This window comes from Temnothorax americanus, unplaced genomic scaffold, assembly GCF_048541705.1.
Source record: "Temnothorax americanus isolate GAGA-0224 unplaced genomic scaffold, ASM4854170v1 Scaffold67, whole genome shotgun sequence".
NCBI lineage: Eukaryota > Metazoa > Arthropoda > Insecta > Hymenoptera > Formicidae > Temnothorax > Temnothorax americanus.
This window is the reverse complement of record NW_027509789.1, coordinates 38,319-55,333: the sequence shown is the minus strand read 5'-3', so window position 1 is coordinate 55,333 and position 17,015 is coordinate 38,319. Positions and strand designations below refer to the sequence as shown.

General features: G+C 30.0%; 1 protein-coding gene and 1 long non-coding RNA gene across 8 annotated transcripts in view; both read right to left on the bottom strand.

The window, feature by feature from the left end:
• Window positions 1-1,324: 1,324 nt before the first annotated feature.
• The window catches only part of LOC143905821 (uncharacterized protein KIAA0513-like), a 25,928-nt gene continuing 10,237 nt past the window's right edge, over window positions 1,325-17,015 (bottom strand). For 2 of the 7 annotated variants that reach the window (XM_077421442.1, XM_077421438.1), the window contains exons 2-10: window positions 12,423-12,697; window positions 7,625-7,902; window positions 7,420-7,461; window positions 5,043-5,144; window positions 4,720-4,880; window positions 4,342-4,528; window positions 3,662-3,884; window positions 3,455-3,549; window positions 1,325-3,313 (exon numbers count right to left, since the gene is read on the bottom strand). In XM_077421442.1, coding sequence (XP_077277568.1) covers window positions 3,249-3,313; window positions 3,455-3,549; window positions 3,662-3,884; window positions 4,342-4,528; window positions 4,720-4,880; window positions 5,043-5,144; window positions 7,420-7,461; window positions 7,625-7,902; window positions 12,423-12,694 — 1,425 coding nt within the window. In that variant the 5' untranslated portion in view covers window positions 12,695-12,697 and the 3' untranslated portion in view covers window positions 1,325-3,248. Of the gene's footprint in view, window positions 3,314-3,454; window positions 3,550-3,661; window positions 3,885-4,341; window positions 4,529-4,719; window positions 4,881-5,042; window positions 5,145-7,419; window positions 7,462-7,624; window positions 7,903-12,422; window positions 12,789-13,575; window positions 13,592-14,660; window positions 14,678-17,015 lie in introns of those variants that run through there. The other 5 variants (XM_077421437.1, XM_077421441.1, XM_077421435.1 and 2 more) reach the window with 5 other exon arrangements.
• On the bottom strand, window positions 9,736-12,415 carry LOC143905824 (uncharacterized). Its single transcript, XR_013259336.1, has 2 exons — window positions 11,067-12,415; window positions 9,736-10,631 (listed from the first exon to the last, which is right to left on the bottom strand). It is a non-coding gene; the product is annotated as an uncharacterized LOC143905824 (long non-coding RNA).

Here is a 17,015-nt window from a genome sequence, read left to right as displayed (position 1 = left end):
TCCTCAGTTTTAACACAAAATTTGCATAGCAAGACTCAATCAAAAGTAAAGAGCAAATCTAAGAAAAAAGTAATTGCGATCCAGTCTGAAATATTTAATACTGATAAGGCGTTGTGCGAGAATCTTTTTATAGTTGGAAATAACAATTTCGACCTGGCTGACATAATCGAAGCAAGTTTGAAAAACATTCGAAGTCCGCGAAGCATATTTGATTATGATTTCAGCTGCGTACAACAATCGAGCATGACAAGGGACATTTTGAATATTAGAAACAAAATTCAGAATATTGATAAGTTGAAACAACTACAACCTATCAAAAGCAATGCCACGAATAGCTTTTCCCCCAAAATGATTCCAGATGACAGAATTCTGGAGAAGCTCTCGGAGAAATCTGAACTATTTAGTGAAGTATCCACTGAGTCCCTTATAAACAAAAAACAGTCATTACCAAGAGGAGACAATAAATCTTTCTTATTATCTAAAAAGTATATGAAGGTTCGAGAAGAACTTCGAAAATCTTTAGATTGGAAACGAAGTAATCTAGTATCTTCTCAAGATCGATGGAATCCATATCCAGATATAAACTTTCAAAATAAATCCTATACAAGTCCTAGAAAAGTTGACAACAATAAAGAGAAATCCTCTTTTCCTATAAGAGACCATTAAAAACTTCCTTTCTAAAACTATACACTTTGAACGGCATAGAGAGTACAAAGGAAAAAAGTTCTAAGATGTCCAAAGAGGTTAAATAAAATTTCCGAAAATCGTCTGATATTTTTGGGAAACAATAAATAACAAAAATTTCTCATATAATTAAAAAAATTTTGCCTACATTGTGTATCAGCGCATTAATGCAATCAATAATTTTAAAATAATTGCTGAAAATAAATATAAATTTTGCAGACGTATAGCATAATTTTAAAATTATTATATAAAGTGTAAGACATAAATAAATCAATTAATTTTATATATAATAATTCTTTTATATATTATTACATTTTTTATAGATTTTAAAATAACAGATTTTAATAAATCACATTATTTGGTAAAATAATAGATATGTGTAATCTATCTTCTTCATTTTTGCACTATATACAATTGCTTTTTTATACTGCTTTTTTTTAATTTCTGGATTTTTACTTTAATATACATATATCTGTATATGCATATAATAGAAGGGATTATTAAATTATTATATTTAAAGATTTTAAAATGCGGTAATGAAATTTATTTATCTTCATTTATCTTCAGCATTTTCTGAATTTATCATTCTTTTGCAGATATATCGCAGGTAGTATATACATATAAAATAAAATAGAGCGTATTAATTTGCATTTGATGATATGTGTTTAGGTACAAGCTTTTCTCTAAAAATTATTTACATTGCATGATTTGTGTGATAACAATTAACACGTCGAAATGCACAAATTGCACGATTATATTTATTGACATTTGCTATTAGAAAAAAAACTTCTGCTAAACACTTCTGCCTAATAATAAAGATTAAACTTGTTATTTATATGTTTATAAGCCTCTCATTTACAAAATGCATCATAATTTTCAGAAATTGCTGAACTACTAGTGCAAAATTACGCATGTAACGCATTAAGATCTCTATTGTGTGATGTTTACCGAGAAAAATGCAATATAAAGTAATGCCTACTTATAATTCGTATTTTTGTTGTTATTAATTTCAGAGTAATAAAAACAGTAAATTTAATTATAAACAATGCTACAAACTTTAATCTTATGTTAAAACTAGTTTTTAACGCATCAAAGCTGTTTATTACACTTTGTAATGATATAAAGTAATAGATTTTTTGCTGAAAATGTGACAGTAGACTTTCTTAACAAAACATTTGTGTAAAATTTTATTTGAGAATTTAATAAAATAAATTTTGGCTTGTATGTATCAAAAATTATCTATGTATATGTATATGTATATGTATTGAATTACGTGCTTTTTACTGTTAAAAATATTTCTTCCTTCATTTTTTCTCAATATAATAAATTACACTCAACAAATCACTTTTTCTGTTTTTTCAATCGAACTTTCAATAATACAGTTCCATTTTCGCTTTATTGTCATTTCTATTATATTCTTAACCCTCTATCTCATCGCTATATGTAATTTTTAATATTTTATTTTAAAACTTAGTTATATTCTAAATTCCAATTTTCAAATTTTAACTTTTTATTTCTGTCAGCGTTATAAGATTAATTCCTTAACGCAGTTTTGTAAAAATTTGTGGTAATTATGCAGTATAGGGGAGGCACCTCCGATGACCTTGACCTTGACATATGTTGTCAAGGTCACCCTCCTGAGTGACTTTCAGAAGATTTTAGCCGTCGCTCGTTTTTTATTAAAAAGTTATAAACAAAAAAAATTTCGAAAATATAGCAGTTATTTTAAGTACTGAGAGGCATAAACGACTAATATTACGTTTTTCTTTAAAGCAGAGAATACTTTATTTCGCGAGAAAGTCGCTGCTTTACCAAAACACAACATTTCAAGCAGTAAATTGTTGATAAATTGAAATTTTTTTGTTAGAGCAGAGAATACTTTATTTTGCGAAAAAGTCGCTGTTTTACCAAAACACAACATTTAAAGCAGTAAATCGTACCTATGTATATAGGTTAGTGACGCGCTTTAAAAGTATTTAAGTGTTTAAAGCGCATCAACTAACCTATATATGCACCTATATATGCTATATTTTCCAAACTTTTTTGTTAATAACTTTTCTGAAGGTCACTCGGGGTCATGACCTTGACAACATATATCAAGGTCATTGAAATCGGTGAGGTCGCCAAATTTTTTTTTGTTAATAACTTTTTAATAAAAAACGAGCGACGGCTAAAACCTTCTGAAGGTCACTCAGGAGGGTGACCTTGACAACATATGTCAAGGTCAAGGTCATCGGAGGTGCTTCCCCTATACTGCATAATTACCAAATTTTTTTATATTAGAAACGTAAAATACAAATACTTTTCACAATTTAAGGCGCAAAATCTGTGCAATGTTTGCATTAGAAATTGACGTGTCCAGCGTCAAATACCGCGAAAAATTTGACAAATATTGATTTACATCAACGGTATTAACAAGATTGTTTTCATAATTGACTTCTCCGCTTTCTCGGCGCTCGAAGACAATTTGATTTTGTCGGAAATATTTTCAAGACGAAACATTGCAAAACGTTTCTTTAAAGTGATTTTCAAAAAATCGGTTTTATTTCTTCTCTCAAACTAAACTACCGCCATGGCTCGGTCTCATCGAACATTCGATCTATGTTATCTCGCAGCATTTTCTCTTGTTCTGAAAAATTGCAATATAAATATTTTTAGCATTTTAAACTTATTGTTAGAGTTTTCTAATTAAAAAAGTATTACGTCAATATTAATTAAATATATATATATATATATATATATATATATATATATATACATATATAATCACCTTTAGTTAAATTCGCAATAATACATTGTTTCCGGAGGAACTCTGTGCATAAAGCTCGTGACAGGCCAAAAGCATGCATGTTACAAGTAAAAGTCCTAAAAAAAATCATTAAAAATTGTTATCGTTAAAATAAAATAAAAAATTATAAATGATTAATTATAGATTTTATTTAATTGATTATGGAAGTATTAATTATGGAGTATTTACCCTAACTGTCCGAAGACAATGTTTGCTTGAAATTTTCTATCTTCGGCAGCGAGACTTTCCTGATCTAAGGATTTCGGTCGAGGTGGTACCGGTCTTGACGCTCGCTCACATTGTACTGCGTCAAAAAAAGCAGCCGTCCAAAATCTCATGGACGTCCATATTGGTTGTACGCGTAAATGCGTGTACAGATATTCACGATAGGGCTCTAATCCAGGAACTTCCACTAAAATCACGTAATGTACAATCTTAATCATAAGTACTCAGCGCATTAATATAAATAGTATGCAGTAAAAATGAGCAAGATTTACGAATTAAAAGATACATAATTTTTTAACAGTTTAATAGTAATATCATGCATATGTCTTAGTGTTTATTATAATTCAGCTTAAAGATTATTATTGTAGTAGTAATATTTATTTTGATTCCGAGGAATTACAAAATGGCGTTTCTTAGAGACGTACCCAACCCTTAAAGATTATTATTTTGTGTTTCTTAAATATTTAATTAATAACATAATGGTATTATAAAAGATTATTATAATACGTGTTATATTAGTCATCAATGTTTAATATAATTCTTCTTTTTGCAATATTTCTGTATTATTCTAAAATTATCATCTCAACATTTAATAATTAATTTAATGTTTTTCAGGATTTTTACTTTGAATAGCTTCTTGTTACCTTCGTGATAGAAAGTGAAGCACATATTCATGAGGCTTTTAGCGGGCGCAAAATCGTCCGCTTCGTGGCATTCGAATAGCGTGACTGCAAAATGCTGCGCCAAAGAATAAAATGAAGCTTCTGTGACACACGCACGTGCTCTTCTCGCGTTCACCACCCTGGAGAACCATATTCTTCCCGATTCTGTCTGCAAATTTATTATTACATCAATCAAGTGTCAAAATAAATATATTCTTTTACTAATTGTTCTTTTACTTTACATATTATTCATAGAAGAGTTACATCTATTTTGCAATTTGTTTAATATTTTTATCCATTTTGTTATAAAAAGTAACTATAATGTTGCAATTAAAATTTTTTATAACATTTGATAAGTACCAAAACCATCTGCCCAAAATTAGCCTTTTGCCCTTGATCGATAGTATTAGGCGCGTTGAATAGTAAAAGTACAAAAGCTTTCATGAAGTCCGCAGCAGCTTCCTCCGATTGACTATCAGCCGATAAGCTCGAAGCCCAAGACTGAACGGAACCCGATGATCCTGAGCAACAATGTTATTAAACATGTTGCAGTACTTTTATATTTATGGTATTGTTATATACCTACACATTCTTATTTAGACAAAGACTTCATTTGGTAAACAGTTTAAAATTGTTTCTCAATAAATTAAAGTGAATACATATACAAAAATTATAATCGATACCTGATCTTTGCCACATTCTGCGACCATCCATGTTGGAATCTAAACTAGTACTGGGTCCGTATCCATCTTGATCACTCGTAGAATCACTACTACACGGCATGTCTAAAATAGAAAAAATACCTTGTGCTAAATATACATATATCTGAGTGTAATCGTTAACATGATTGTAATTAATGTATCAAGCAATGGTGCGTCACGGGCGACACCTAAACCTGCAGTCGAATCTAATCTAATGATTCGTCAGACAAAAATAAATGACAAAAAGATAACAGTTAACTAAACTATGCAACTAAAGTGTCCGTTACTATTGCATAATTATATTCCGGTTGCATTAGTTTTAAATTAATATAATTTCCGCAATAAAATATGTAAATAAAAAAAACATATAAATAGATAAACCCGAAATAAAATTAAAAAGCGTGTCTTATGATATACACTAAATTATATTTTAATTAAAGCAATATTTTTTTTCAGATTTATTAAAATATATATATAAATATAATCAATAATCTTTAATTTTAATGCACTATTATAATATAAATTTTATGCAAATAAATATTTTATGCTAAGGATTACTTGCCTAGAGTTACTATTCATATCCCATCAACGAGACGTAAAATTACCGCAGTCACTTGTTGACTTGTGTCACGCAATGTTTCAAAGTAAAATAATCCACGCAGTATAGCGACGCACACTCGCAAGTAGTCAGTGTTATATATGATATCAATAGTTACATATTTACATCCGCGATATTACTTAACTGTCTACATATCCTTGCAATGTATCGCTCAATGTTGCGGAAATAACTGAGCATCCAGTAGACGATAAGTGTGACTGTTTATCGCGAGACTGTTAGGTACTGCATACGCAATGGAATTTTTCCCATCCACGTAGAACGGTTCTTCATTCAAACTATGAATAGTATGAATGCAATCGGAGTGTAATAGGCAGTTCGTGTGAAAGTATGTACACATATACACAGGTAACAACATTTTTACCAAAAGGATGCAATGTCTGGTAAGAAACTACAAGTATGACGACGTGTTCGAATATACAAGTGTCGAATTGTATTTTATATATTACACGTCTAAAAAAAGTGATTACATAGAAATAACAAAACAAAGTGTTTAATCGTATCTTTTCCAAAATTTATTTTAAATTTATTTTAAAAGATATATAAAAAAAACCATGTGTGACTTTCAATTTAAATTTCATAATTTAATACAATTAAATTTTATAGTTTTATACATATAATTAAATTTTGTGCTGTTCTAATTTTAAAGAAATATAAAGATGCAATAATTGCTAATCATAGTTCTCTTTCTGATATTAAAATTTTATGATGTGTTATATACATATGTATAATACAAATAATTTACCTCTCTTTTTTTAATATCCTCGTCGTTATTAAAATGTATAAATTTAAGATGCATTTATTTATTCTCGCCGTGTTTATTATTTATTCGTAAAAAAATGATATTAGATAGAAATCCGGAATAATATAAGTAAACTCGGAATAAAATTTAAAAGAGTGTATATAATATACACATTAAAACTATATTTAAATCAAAACAATATAATCTGTACGAAAATAAATGTTACAAAATTTAATTAAAGAGGATTTAAAAAGTCTTCTATTTTTCATTTATACATTGTATAACTTAAATATAACGCAAAAGAGACTAAAAAGCAAATTAAATTCTGATTTATTTAAATAGCTTAAAGCACCATAAAACGTTTAATTACGAAAATCAATACTTTCAGGTCAAACCACATGAAGCCTCATCGCAATCGACCCACGGATATTCGAACACCGGGTTACGCGAACATATCGATTGCACTAGTATTCGCTAATCACATCCAGCTGAGGAAGAGAAGTCAGAAACTCGAGCATAAGATGTCAATAGCTTCTAAATATCGAGACTTTGTTTGGATAATATATATTTTAAATGTTGATAATTAATTTCATTAGCTGTGCATATCAATATTTGGAAAAAATATATTAAATTGCAGCTGAATATAACATCGTTAATATTTTATCGCTATTAGAGACATAATAATATTTTATGGAATAAACCTTTCTAAAAACTAATTTATATATTTTTATAGAATATAATAATTATTTGCGTTGTTCTTATTTTTTCCTCAATATATCAAAAACTTATATATAAATATATAGAATACTATTGCATTTTAATAGAGTGTCAAATAAAATATCAGTTGGTACTTCACGTGTCCTAATGGTTTAGTTTATTGGTAAACATGTAAAAGTATCGATATTTTAAGCTGAAGCATCCCTACGTGTAGTACACTGAGAGCAGGACACGCGCGGGTGAGATCACAGGGGCAGTCCACACTGACTGACTGTTACATTTACCTAAACGGAAAACAACCGTCTGATAGCGGGTCGGCGCTCTCGCTTCGTGAAAAGAAAGAAGAATACAGCATATTATTTCCATCCGAGTCTCGATAACTGCATGATCGCGACAACCGCGAGTGAAAGAGATATATGTAGCGATCGTCGTCAAAGACGAAGAGCGTTCGACGTCTGCCGCGGATAATTGGAGACGAGAGCTAATCACCTGCTTTGTAATTCAATTTCTCATAAGGATCAGGTCCGGTCGCTTTGATGTCCTGCTCCTGAATGGGCTCGATACTTTCCTGGCTGTCGGGACTGATATCGTCTTGCTCAGCTCGATTCTCCTGTTTCTTGCTCGAGACTGATCTGGAGGATGCTATCTCCTCGTAGGTCATCCCAGGCGGGTACTTTCGCGTTCTGGAAAGATTGGCGCTTTCCTGTCGTTCCAATTTATGCCGCGCCATTGCCTCGTAATCTTCATAGGATAATCCCGCGCCAAACCTACGAATAAAATTGCGTGTCGCAGAGTAAATATTCATGAATAGCAAACATCACAATATTATCCTTAACTGGCAAGGGTAAATTCATGCTGTAGTGCATACGACACGTTAATAGCTTGCTAATAGTTGCGCATACAATTAGAATTTACATTGTAAGAAAATTGTAGTACCTATACGGTTTTATATACATATACTATATACTGGCTAGCAAATATTTATATGGCAAATTGTATAAAAAATAAAATTATAAAGCTACAACACAATGGCAAATATAAAGAAACTGCAATAAATAAAAAAAGTGTGCAAGTAGAAACTTGCACATTGCTTCTTCATAGTTTTTTAGTGTGCAAGTAGAAACTTGCACATTGCTTCCTCATAGTTTTTAAATGTGCAAGTAGAAACTTGTACATTGCTTCCTCATAGTTTTTAAGTGAGCAAGTAGAAACTTGCACATTGCTTCCTTATAGTTTTTAAGTATGCAAGTAGAAACCTGCACATTGCTTCCTCTATGAGGAAGCCTGTTTTTGTATGCATAATTATTAGTAGATATTTATTAATTTGGCTTCCTCATAGAGGAAGCAATGCAGGTTTCTACTTGCACACTTAAAAACTATAAGGAAGCAATGTGCAAGTTTCTACTTGCTCACTTAAAAACTATGAGGAAGCAATGTGCAAGTTTCTACTTGCACACTCTTTTATGGATAGAGTATCATTAAAGATAGATTAGTGTTGAATATTTGGCAATGATCGGTGAAGGGGTTACCAATTTTTGCCTAAAAAATGTATAGGGTAGCCCGAGGCAAATCGGATTACTAATTAGGACGATAAAATAGCTCGTTTAAAATAAAACACTAACAAAAATTGTCTTAAAACTTATATTAATCCGATTTACCTCAATCTACCCTAAGTTATTTGATGGATAGCCGATCCTCAAAACCGATCCTCAAAAAATTTAAATTTGACGTTTTCGAACATAAGCAACACATTGGCATCGAAAACTCAAAAAATAATTTTTACTTTGGTCTTTTCTACTCCTATTTCATATATAATTCTTTTAAATTTGGTTGATTAGACTTAGCTTTATATACGATCAAAATTATGGACCTTTGATCGCGTATAAAGCTGGGTCTAATCAACCAAATCTTAAACAAGTTTACCGAAATTTTTATAACTCCAGAACTAAACAATCAAATCTTAACGAATTATATATGAAATAGGGGTAGAAAAAACTGAAGAATATAATAAAATTAGAAGTAGCCCAATATTTCAAAATTTGCAAAAGTTATAGCAACCACGGACATTTCTAAACAAATAAAAAAAAAATTTTTTTTAAAAAGAACCCCTTTATTGATCATCGCCAAATTTAATACCAACCTTCCTTAAATAATACTCTATCAATTAAAAAAAAAATTCAGCCCGATATCTCAATATTTACGAAAATTAGGGCAACCACGGACATTTCTAAAAAAATTCAAAATTAAAAAAAAAAAGAATTTTACCGATCGTCGCAAAATTCAATACCAACCTTCCTTGAATGATACTCTATCGATTAAAAAAAAAAACAGCCCGATATCTCAATATTTGCCCAAGTAGGCCAGTCATATTAGACATCGAACCTTCCAATTACACTTTTCAGGTTGCAACCACCATGAATCGTTTTGACTTAAGGTGCTGTAAGTGGGATTAATTTTGCTTCGCATAATTAATGGGCATTAAAAAGCTATTAACAATATTATCAACAAAAAACGCAATTTTTTTTATTTTTTCTCAAATATCTCAAAAACTAAGCAAGATAGAATATCTAACTATACGTACTTTTTTTGTAGAGCGTAAAATTATCTACAATAATGATCGAAACAACATTTATCGTCAAGTCAGTCGTTTAGCTTGCACGCGCCGTCAAAGTCCGAGACTCGGATCTCGAAAACCCTCGATTTCATCGTTTTTTGATGTTGCGTCGGTGATTTTTTTCAGTCATTTAAAATGGAATTAAAAATTCCCAAAAAATCACACATCATCTGAGACCTACAAAAAATACTTTTCAGGGTGTAACCGATTTTTTAGACCTTTTTTCTTTAGTTTGTAGCTATGTAAGCAAAAAATTTTGATTTTTTGGACTACTCTTAGTTTTTCGCTGTTTTCAGGCCTTAGAATTTATTTGAGACAAATTTTATCGTATGCATCTTGTTGTGAACGAAATTTGCAACAAAAAGGACCCTTGTATTTTTTTCGTACGACAAACGCTGATTTTTTTTAAGGTAAACGGCCCAGTTATAGGCACCTTTATAGCAGCGGCCCTGATTTTCTATTATTTACGAACGCGATATATTGTTAAACCCCAAACAAACTATTTTAACACGTGCATTAAAGCTTTCTGAGTAAGATTCACCTATATTTTTAGTTAAATCATTCAGTTCTAATAAATAAATAATTATTTTTATAATGCTCGTTACTGCCGGCGTTTTTGGCACTATCGAAGTGCTCTGCCGCACTTTATGGCACCAACGGGCCCAATTTTCGGCACTTCGAGACGTCACAGTTACTTAAATTGTCCTGCGTATAATTTTAGCTGTAATAATCAATGTTTAATTACTAATTAGCTCTCTTGTAGGTATTATATTTTGCCAACCTCTATGCAAAAACTACATATAATATAAGATATATGAGATAAATTAGCTACCTTCGAAGAGTCCAAAGTCTCCATCACTTTTTTCTCTATCTGTGCTTACTCTGTTACAACAGATTTTTTATATATTACATTAAAATACAAAAAATAAGACAGGTGAAAATAAAACACAGAAAACAAACTTTATCTGTAGCGTAAAGTGTCAAAATGTGTTGAATAATTAATAAATTTCAAACAAATTTCATAAAAATTCATTAGAATTATTTTTTTCATAAAAAATGTTTTTTATCATAAATTTTCGAGTTACAAGTATCAATAAATCTACCTCAATTTCTAAAATAATAAAGCAAAATTGATGATGCAACATATTACAAACTCTGTGCCAAAAAGTGAAACATAACCTTCATTACGTGACGCACTTCTTGGCATCGGGAATTTAAGGGAAAAACTAACATACAGATAAACTATAACTTATCTAATCGATAATGTGATTCGTGCTGAACATGTTCATATAACCATTATGACGTTTTAATACTTACATAATACTAAAAATCAGCAGTTTGACGTTCGCTACCACTAAAGTGTGTCACCTAGGAATGCCCTTCGGGAGCCACTGAAACGCGCGAGTCGCCCCATTCACTGTCGGTAATTTAAGTACGAAACATTTAAAAAAAAAGTGTTTATGCAATAATCAACAGTAAAAAACGCTCTTTAATTTGCTTGTAATTTTTTTAATATTTGACGAAAACTTTATTTATTACAAATATAAATGTACCGTCGGTGCCGGAAACTAGGACAGTGCCTGTAACTGGGCCGTTTACCTTATTGACGCGCAAAATTATCCAATATTGCGTACAGGTCGCGGATAAAGCCTGTTTTACACTAAAATAATTATTTTTTATTAAAATTTACGTAATTTTTTGCATTATTATTAAACCATATTGCAAAGCCGTTTTCAACACATTCTCTCATGTTTACTTATTTATTAAAAAATTGTTTATTGACTTGACGATAAATGTTGTTCAGATCATTATTGTAGATAATTTTATACGCTCTACAAAAAAGGTAAGTATAGTTAATTACCCTATCTTGCTTAGTTTTCGAGATATTTGAGAAAAAATAAAAAAAATCGCGTATTTTGTTGATAATATTGTTAATAACTTTTTAATGCGCATTAATTATGCAAAGCAAAATTAATCCCACTTACAGCACCTTAAATCAAAGCGATTCATGGTGGTTGCAACCTGAAAAGAGTGATGGAAAGGTTACCCCCCTAAATTAGTCTAATATGACTGGCCTACAAGTTGACCAACCACGGACATCAAATCTGCACATACACACACACACACATACGGACATGCGATTTTAATGCAATATTTCGACATTTTAGAACACTCTGAACATATTGGCATCAAAAACTCAAAAAACAATCTTTTCCTTGGTTTGTTCTACCCCTATTTCATATATAATTCATTTAAATTTGGTTGATTAGACCCAACTTCATACGCAATCAAAAGTTTATATACGAAATTCACGAAAACAAAGCTTCCTCTATGAGGAAGCAAAAATATGATAATCTTTAACGTTTTTATATGTTTTGGATAATTTTTCTAAATATGTTATTTATGAAACGGAAAATATATTTATTTATAATAATAAATTTAAAGAAATATATATAGATAATAATTATTCGCGTGTATTTTAATAATATGGAACTTCATTTCAATCGCAATTAAAGGAATGTTAGTTTAGACAATAAAAATATTAGAATCCTACCTTAATTGTTGAATCACACTGTCATGTTTACAGTTTCAATATTGTGATATATACCTATGCTCTCAACATACATGACCTAATTATTATAAGGCATTCGGGATAATAAAACGCTTGCTTACCTCGGGAGCCTGAGTTTCCGTCGTCCTAATTGCTCCTCTGGCTTGATAACCTGTGGTGGTGCTTGTGGTGACAATGACAGCGAAGAAGGGGTTGTAGTCAGTTCGCTTTCCTCTAAGCTGCTGCTAAGAGCGGATCCTATTCTATTCCCTAGGCCCTGAAGGTACTCTCCGCTTCCTCCTAGAGCGGATCGCACAGACCTAAGAGCACCTCTGGTGCGTCCAATTAACGACACCCTTCCATTAGATAACAAGGCAGTTGTAACGTCTACCATCTCCTGGAACATGCATTGCATGCATTGAATCGCAATTAACCCGTGAAAGCCCATATCTTCAAGACTGCTACCGGCACAAAGAACTCTTGCATCTCTAGACAACAAGTTATTTGTAATAATCAATTAATATCTGAATTCATAATAGCATGCGAGAGATATAAATGTCAAAAAAGTAAAATTAAAAAATTAAAATGTTACGTACAACAGATGGCAAAAATTAATATGTGCTATGCGTATTTGGAAATACAAATACTTATCATATGTTTGCAATTTTAATTAAAACAGCGAGTGTTTTGTGACGCAAATGGATTAAGTTCGAAACAACAACATAGAATTAATTAATATGTAGCCAAATCCCATACATAGCTTTTAAAGATTCAGTTTTTGTTTTTTCGAAAGTTTACGTGCGAAATATAAACAGAACCTCTTGCTCTTACAAAAGTGCAAAAGCAGAAAACATAATGTAAGAATTGTTTTGATGAATAAAAATTATATTTTTACAAATTTTAATTTATATATCTAAAAAAGCAGTCTTCGCATTTCTGAAATCATAAATAGGTAAGTAAAATAGAAAAACATTTTATCAAAACAAAAAGTAATAAAAATAAAACAATAAAAATGAAAAAATACTTTTGTAGACTTTTTCAAAATTTTAAATTGAATCACGTTATTTTCTAACTACAAAATTAGCAATAAAATTTAATAATTAATTTATCTTATCGGTTATGACAATAAGGAGAAATTCTAGCAATATTGGATCTTATTCGATACAACTTCGTTTGAATGCCGATCATGTAAAGGTTTCTAATTCGCTGAAGTAGTTTGCACCGGATTCCGATTACGCATTCGGCCGTTTCAGCAAAGCAATTTGCGCGACCTACCTCGTCGGCTGTAGGTTCAATATAATCCCTGCGAAACGAATAAGACTGAAAGTAATCTTAGATAAGAGACGTAAGCTTCATTTCCGATGTATATAGGCCACTGCGACCACCTACTCATCTATGCACACGTGTGTACGCTATGCGTAAAACGATAACGGTGAATCGTAGTAAAGAGAGTTGAAAGAAAGATACGTCGACTGGAAGTGATATTAAAATTTTGAAGCCACCAAAGTTGTTTGAAATCGTATTATTTTAACCATAATAAAAAAAATAGAAAATATTTATAGTTCTCGAAAAAGTGAGAATAAATTACATATGTAAAAAATAAATAGTATATTGCATTGTGCGTACAATTTATTATCACACATAACTAATTAATGATACGTGAAGCCTACTGCCATATGAAAAATCTTCACGTTATTAGTTACTTTGCTCTGTACATAATTATCACTAATTACTTTAAGACTATTTTGTCTTTGTTATACTAACTCTGTTACTGTAAAAAAGTTAAAATATTATTATTTATTTATCGGCAAAATCATAGACGCCTATTAACTGTAAATTTTCATGAAAAATTATCTATTACTGCGTGTTTTATAATAATACTACATTAGTAAGAACATGTAAGCTTATATATTGATTAAACTTTCAGCGACGTAATCACAATAAATCTAAATGTGTTTGGCGCTCGTTCATCCAATATCATATTACGCTATGTCACATATACGACCTTTTGTATTCATGCTTTACACCAAAAAGTCGAACGCGCAACATGACACTAGGAAAGGGCATTCCACTTATATCGTGCTCCACTTTATTACTGACAAAAAAATTTTAAAACGATTTATTTATTCTGAGAACTTCTGGAGTAAAGTGAATATAGATTTATCATAACATTTTACAAACACACAATAATTTCTATTTAATGCTGCATAAAATAATCTATCTTCAACTGTCAATAGAAAAAGAAATGATAAAAAATAAGTTAAACTAACAAAAATAAAGTCGCAAAAATCGTATATCAGAACGGTCGTCTGTTATTGACTGAATACATTAGACTGAACAAACTTTTATAATTGGCTTACCATACGTTGTAGTGACCGCAAAAGATATAAAATCAACACGGATATCCTTTACGGCAAGCTATCATTGACCACTGCACACGAATTTTTGGTAATTCACTCTATTCCGACGCTTGCATTTATAAGAATTTTACTTTCATATTATAACATAATTCATCATTATATAACAAAATATAATTACTCAAAGCAACGTACATACTGTGTTTAAAAATATATAATTTTACTTAATAACAATTTAATTTATATATTAATTGTAACGTGTATTAATATAATTAAGATTTTAATAAATAAATAACTAAATTATTGATCTTCAATGTGCTTTAAAAAAGCACAAAAATTTCATTATCTTATTATTATTATCTTATTATTAATTTAATTATGTTAAAATTTAATTATCAAAGTATATAATACCAGAATTGGAAAGTTGCGATCAGTTCTAATTTCATCAAGAAACTCTGAAATTTATTTCTTTTTTTTTACAATAAAAAAATTATATAAGGTAGGTAAGTTTTGCAAAATGTAACCTACGAAAATGCATTAAACTTTCCAGAAATATTTTTTTCAAATGTATAAAAAAATAGTTAAACATTCCGTTAAAACATTCCGTTACAAAAATTCTCAATTGGTCGACATTAACATAAAATAAAAAAAGTAATAAAATATATTTAACGAAAATAATTGTGATAAGGAATAATGAAGAATTACAGAGTGGAACTAAAACATCATAAATACTTTATTAATTTAAATCATTTTTACTTATTTTTAATTTTAATAATGAAATAAATAATATTGCGTTTACTAGTAAGGTCCGGCCACTATTGACGATGATACATAGAAAATATTTCTCTGATTATATTAGAATAAAACTAGAAGCATATCAACACGCACTGAGAGATATAAAACTTTATATCAGTAACATAAAGTTTGTATGTGTGATAAAAGGAAAATATTATAAGGAGCAACAACCGGCATGCACAAACAACAGATGGCAAACAAGTATCAATAAGAAATTTATTATATTAGACAAGCGGATCATGCGGGAGTGGACGATATCGGACAGCACGTAAACGATTGTATTTCACAGTGGAACCACAACTGCAATGCAGCGTTATCTATATTATGCAGTTCCGCGCTATGCGGGACATACCAACATACGGACGTTCTTAAGTATTACAATTTTAAGAGAAAAAGAGGGAGGAAGAGAGAACAAAATATTCTTTGGTTTATTCGTGAACGTGGCGTATTGTGGCAGCGACAAATCGAAATTACGAATATTATATAGTATATAGATACAAGTGCGGCAAAATACAATTTGTTACAAAAGAATTAAATGTCTCGGGAAATGCGTCGAGTCAAAGTAATGTGATCTAACAGAACTGCATTCGAACAGAACAGACGACGACGGTTTTGTTTCTGGCGAGTGACACATTATTAACGCAAAATATGATGTAATATATTCCGCATGCAAAACTAACGTTGCAAAAATGTCAAACAAGAAACATTCGTGATAAATGTTGCAATAATAAATTTGCGTATCAGTGTTGCGTGATCGCATTTGTTAAAACGTAAGCTAGAATTTGCATTACTTTAAAATATTTTAAATGCAATTTCATGGTAATTGCTTAATTCTTTCGGTTCTTAAAAAATGTGTTTCAACATTTTGCATATTAATTTGTATGTTTGCATTACTCCATAACTATATGTATACAAATGTAAAAATAAATATGTGTGTAATTTGTTATAAAAAAAAACTTTTAACATATATTTCTTTGTAAAAAAACATTGTGTTAACATTCAACAAGTTATTACAGTGTTAGTAATTAACAACTGTTGCTAGATTACAGACGCTAATCTACACATTAAATTGACAAATGCTTGAATATTTATAATTGTCAAATAATTATAATGCCAAACAACCATTATTTTTACTTATAAAATATTATTACAATGTTATAGCAATCGAGTAGTAAAAAATTTTTTTAAATTGGGAAACATTAAAAACACAAATGTTTTTTATTAAATAGATTTTTAACGTGTAACACGTTATCGACTCTGTTATCGAAATACAGTTTAATATATAGGTGATTTGTACATTTGCACATTTCTGCAATTGCAAGCTTATCAAGTATATTAACGAAACAAAAACATTTCTTAATTTATTATATGTAAAGCTTTTAATATTTTGTAAAGTCTTTGATTTAAGAATTTATAATATTAGTTAAAAATACTCCAAGTAATTTACAAAACATAAAATAAAAAAAATGATAAAACAGTTGCGTAAGCGTTAGTTAAAATTTAAAACATAATATCTTAATTATCACATTAATCATTCTTGTACAATAAAATCGAGAAACATAT